This window comes from Dipodomys ordii, unplaced genomic scaffold, assembly GCF_000151885.1.
Source record: "Dipodomys ordii isolate 6190 unplaced genomic scaffold, Dord_2.0 Scaffold39, whole genome shotgun sequence".
In the NCBI taxonomy this organism is placed as follows: domain Eukaryota; kingdom Metazoa; phylum Chordata; class Mammalia; order Rodentia; family Heteromyidae; genus Dipodomys; species Dipodomys ordii.
The window spans coordinates 11,635,279-11,639,897 of record NW_012267255.1 but is presented as its reverse complement, the minus strand read 5'-3'; the positions used below and the strand labels follow the sequence as shown (position 1 = coordinate 11,639,897).

The window sequence follows — 4,619 nt, the reverse complement described above, 5'->3', positions numbered from 1 at the left end:
TACCTGTGCCTTCCTCAAAGCTGGGACATGAGTATGAACTCTCATACCTGACTTGTAGTTTGAGATAGGGTCTCTCTAACCTTCACATGGACTGCCCTTCAATTGGAATTCTTCCAATTTCTGACTGTCCTGTAGCTAAGATTATAAGCATATGCCACTCTCTTTAAAAATACTTAATCAGGGCTGGGAAGTTGGCTCAGTGGTAGAGCGCTTGCCTTGCATGCCTGAGGCCCTGGGTTCGATTCCTCAGCACCACATAAGCAAAAAGAAAAAAGCCGGAAGTGGCACTGTGGCTCAAGTGGTAGAGTGCTAGCCTTGAGCTGAAAGAGCTGAGGGACAGCACTCAGGCCCAGAGTTCAGGCCCCACGACCGGATCCAAAAAAAAAAGAAAAAAATAAAAATACTTAATCAGGGGCTGGGAAGGTGGCTCAGTGGTAGAGTGCTTGCCTTTCATGCTTGAAGCCCTGGATTCGATTCCTCAGCACCACATAAGCAGAAAAAGCTGGAAGTGGCGCTTTGGCTCAAGTGGTAGGGTGCTAGCCTTGAGCTGAAGAGCTGAGGGATAGTGCTCAGGCCCAGAGTTCAGGCCCCATGACCAAAAAAATTAAATCAACAAATAAAAATACTTAATCATGATTATCTAAAACAGTAATTGTAAACTTCTAATAAGTTGCACCTCTTGTTATCTGATCTTACACGATGACCAGTGAACGTGCTTATGTTTAATAAGTAACTTTTGATGGTGGTGTACTTGAAAGGTTATACAACTTAGAGAATATTTTGTTCCCTGTTTTTCCTTGGCAGGACCTTTCTAAGGCGGGTGTTGTTTGGATCTATGAAAGTGCACTTTGTCCTAGAGCTGCTGTGTGTATACTGGTTACTCCCGGGTTAGGAACAGAAGTATATATGCTTTATTGCAGAGAAGGGATTGTGACAAAATGGTGTTGAATGAATGACCATCACTTGCTCTTTACTCACAGGCTCGATTCTCATATGTGCGGATGAAGTATCTCTTCTTTTCCTGGCTGGCTGTTTTTGTTGGAAGCTGGATTATATATGTGCAATATTCTACCTATACAGAACTATGCAGAGGAAAGGATTGTAAGAAAATAATAGTAAGTCCTTTTCACTTCCTACTTTTCTGAAAAGCCTCTTAATAACAAGCTATATATACCACTTATAAAAGTGTTAGTGAACTTTTAAGGTTTGGGTTTTTGGGTTTTTTTTTGGCAGTCTTGGAGCTTGAACTCAGAGCCCAGGCACTGTCCCTGAGCTTCTTTTGCCCAAGGCTAGCACTCTACCACTTGAGCCACAGCACCACTTCAAGCTTTTTCTGTTTATGTGGTACTGAGGAATCAAACCCAGGTCTTCATGCATGGTAGGTAAGCATTCTACCACTGTGCCACATTCCCAGTCCAACTTTAAAATTTTTGATCTAATCAAGTCCAGGATATTCTTCATTTTGAAAAAAAATCCAGTATTAAAAGCCTAAATATGGAATATTTATGGAGTTAATATGGGTGTATCCTTGCCACAGAGGGGGATTTTGTTTTTTCAAAGTGCTTGAAATTTTATTTATTCCAACCAGGTGTTCTTTTTAGTGTTATAAAGTTGAAATGTTATTTACAAGCAGTATATGCAGAACACATCTTTTGAATAAATGGAACAATCTCAGATACCAAATTATTTATAATCTATAAAGCATATATTTATTATTTATTCTTCCTCCTAATGATTCGATATATCTCAGAAAACTCATTGTATCAGTCTAAGACGTTTTAAATTTTTGTTTTGTTTTTTTGGTTGGTCATGGGGCTTGAACTCTGGGCTTGGGTGCTGTCCCTCAACTCTTCAGCTCAAGGTTAGCACTCTACCACTTGAGTCACAGTGCCACTTCCGGTTTTCTAGTGGTTTGTTGGAGATAAGAGTCTTACAGACTTTCCTGCCCAGACTAGCTTTGAACTGAGATTCTCAGATCTCAGCCTCCTGAGTAGCTAGGATTACAGGCGTGAGCCACTGGTGCCCGACTTTTTAAAGTATTTTTATTGTTACTATAAATGTGATGTATGGAGCAGTCTAAGATTTTTAGTGGTAATTATGACTCTATAATATTAAAATACTTCATCAGAATTATATATGTGTTTTGGAAATTTTCTGTTTTGAGGTGCTGGGGCTTAAAACTACAATTGGTGTATGCTAAGCAGGTAATCTATTAAGTTATATATATATATATATGTATGTATGTATGTATTATATGCATCATATGTAATGGCAAAGGTCATCCAGATTTTATATATTCATAGAAATCTTTGAGATTAGGGTCATGGCAAGGATATACTTTTTCCTTGCTTCTATATTTTATATCCTAGCCACTGAAATAGGAAAATAAATAAAAGGCCTAAAGATTGAGGTCTGGCTCAAATGGTGGAGCATCTATATATCAAGCATGAGGCCATGAATGCAAACTCCAGTACCTGAAAGAAAAAGAGATGCCTACAGGTTGGGAAGAAAGCCACAGAAAATGTTTATTCACAAAGTCACAAAATATGCCATAGAATCTGAGGTAAACTCATTAAAGCTCTTAACACCTTTATAGTGAGATTTGAGTGAAAGGTTTTCCCAAGGCAGAAGCAATGGTACTGTACTTTGCAGACGGAATTCTGTTATAACTAACATCAGGCAACCTCCATTCTGAACTCAAAACTCTCAAAATGTGTTCTCTTAGACCAGTAAAATCAGCAGCATCACTTGGGGACTTGCTAGCCATGCTTATTTTCAGTACTACCCGAAACTTCATGAGCCAGAAACTCTTGAAACTGAGGCCCAGCCATCTGTTTTAACTAGTCTTCCAGGTGACTTGAACTCCCATGATGCCTGAGAACCTCTAATGTAAAATGATTAGTTCAATTAGCTGGAGGTTCTTCCCTAAAGAGAAAAAGTATACCTCCAACTGATTCTTATGCCCTCTTAATGAAAGGATATGAAATATCTCAATTTAGGCAATTTACATATCTTAAATATTGCTTAATTTTGCTTGTGACAGCCCATTTTCAATATTCATCATGCTATTTAATAAGCCACAGGTTTCGCCAGTTAAGTCCTAATTGTATAGTGAACAGAATCTCAAAAATAGTGCTAGGGATGGATCTGAGTACAGAAGAGCACTAGCGCTCAGGAGTCCAGGGGTTTAACCCGTCCCCCCACCCCCCCAACACATACCTAGATCAAATGAAGATAGGGAATACCAGAGCACTTACAGTCGTTGCCTCTGGAGTGTTGGCTTCCTGATTAGAGTGCTGCCTAAACACCTGTGCACTTCTACATAAGACATCAGAGCCACCTAAACCATCCCCTGCACATACACAAATACTGAACTGTGTGCAGTGAGGAATTTGTTTACTAACTTTTTATTTTTCTAGTACTGGGGCTTCAATTCAGGGCATTGGTGCTATTCCTTAGCTATTTTTGCTCGAAGCTGACTCTCTGCCACTTGAGCCGCACCTCTATTTCCAGATTTTTGGTAGTTAATTGGAGATAAGAGTTTCACACACTTTCCCACCTTGACTAACTTGAAACCAAGGCCCTCATCCTGATTACAGGATTACAGGCATGAGCTACTTACTAGCACTTAGCACAGTGGGGAATTTTTCAATACATATGTTCATTATAACAGAAAGGAAGAAAAAATAGAGGGGTGTGTGTTTGTGTGTGTGTATGTGAAAAGATTTGAGTATCTTTCATGGCTGAGAGAAATCTATAGAGGGAAAATGAAAAGCTGAAGACAGAACCTGACAAAGATTTAAAATAGTTGTTACAAGGAATGGCAGAGTGTTGACGGGGACATGTGGAAAATTTTCAGGCATGCTGAAGAACCCAACCCTTAGTAAGAGAACGCTGAAATTTATGTTCAAAATAACTTTTTTTAAATATGGAGCCTCAAAACTTAAAACCTAATATTATACATACGTGTGTTGTGGTTGCCTCCTTATGGTCCAGGTCCCTTTGTTGATGAACTTAGTCCTTCAGCTCAAGTGTTTTTTTTTTAAATGAAGCTAAAGCATGCCATCTCCTGGCTGTGGGCAGCAGGCACTAGCACAGGGGTGCTGTTTAGCAGAACTACAGTAATACAGTAAATGTTAGGAATGAAGCAACCTTTGATGTTTTCTACTGATTCTGCTATTGTGAACTAGAACATTCTTTAGTACTTCTGGATCTTCTTATTTAGATTACAGGTGATTATACTTTGTGTGTATGGATGTGCTGGAAAAATAAAACTGTGTGTGGTTCACTCCCCTTTCCACACAAAGCAAATACGATGAGACCACAAGCTGAAGAGTGTGCTCTTTGTGACTACCTCTTTGATTCAGACTTGGCAAGAAGCCTTGCTCAAAACAAGAAATCTAATTCATGTTGCTGAATGCTACAGTAGTCTTCACTACTTACTGATTGACTCATAAAAACCTAGTTTATACCTTTAAAACTGTTTTACATATGAAGGAAAGTTAATTATCAGTGATTTTTGTTTCTTAAAAAGATAATGCCCGGGGCTGGAAAGGTGGCTCAGTGGTAGAGCGCTTGCCTTGCATGCCTGAGGCCCTGAGTTCGATTCCTCAGCACCA

At 39.3% G+C, this 4,619-nt stretch overlaps 1 protein-coding gene across 1 annotated transcript in view; it reads left to right on the top strand.

The window, feature by feature from the left end:
• The first annotated feature begins 878 nt into the window (after positions 1–878).
• The window catches only part of Fam69a (family with sequence similarity 69, member A), a 12,352-nt gene continuing 8,611 nt past the window's right edge, over positions 879–4,619 (top strand). The window contains exon 1 of the mRNA XM_013018293.1: positions 879–1,115. Coding sequence (XP_012873747.1) covers positions 1,002–1,115 — 114 coding nt within the window. The 5' untranslated portion in view covers positions 879–1,001. The remainder of the gene's footprint in view (positions 1,116–4,619) is intronic.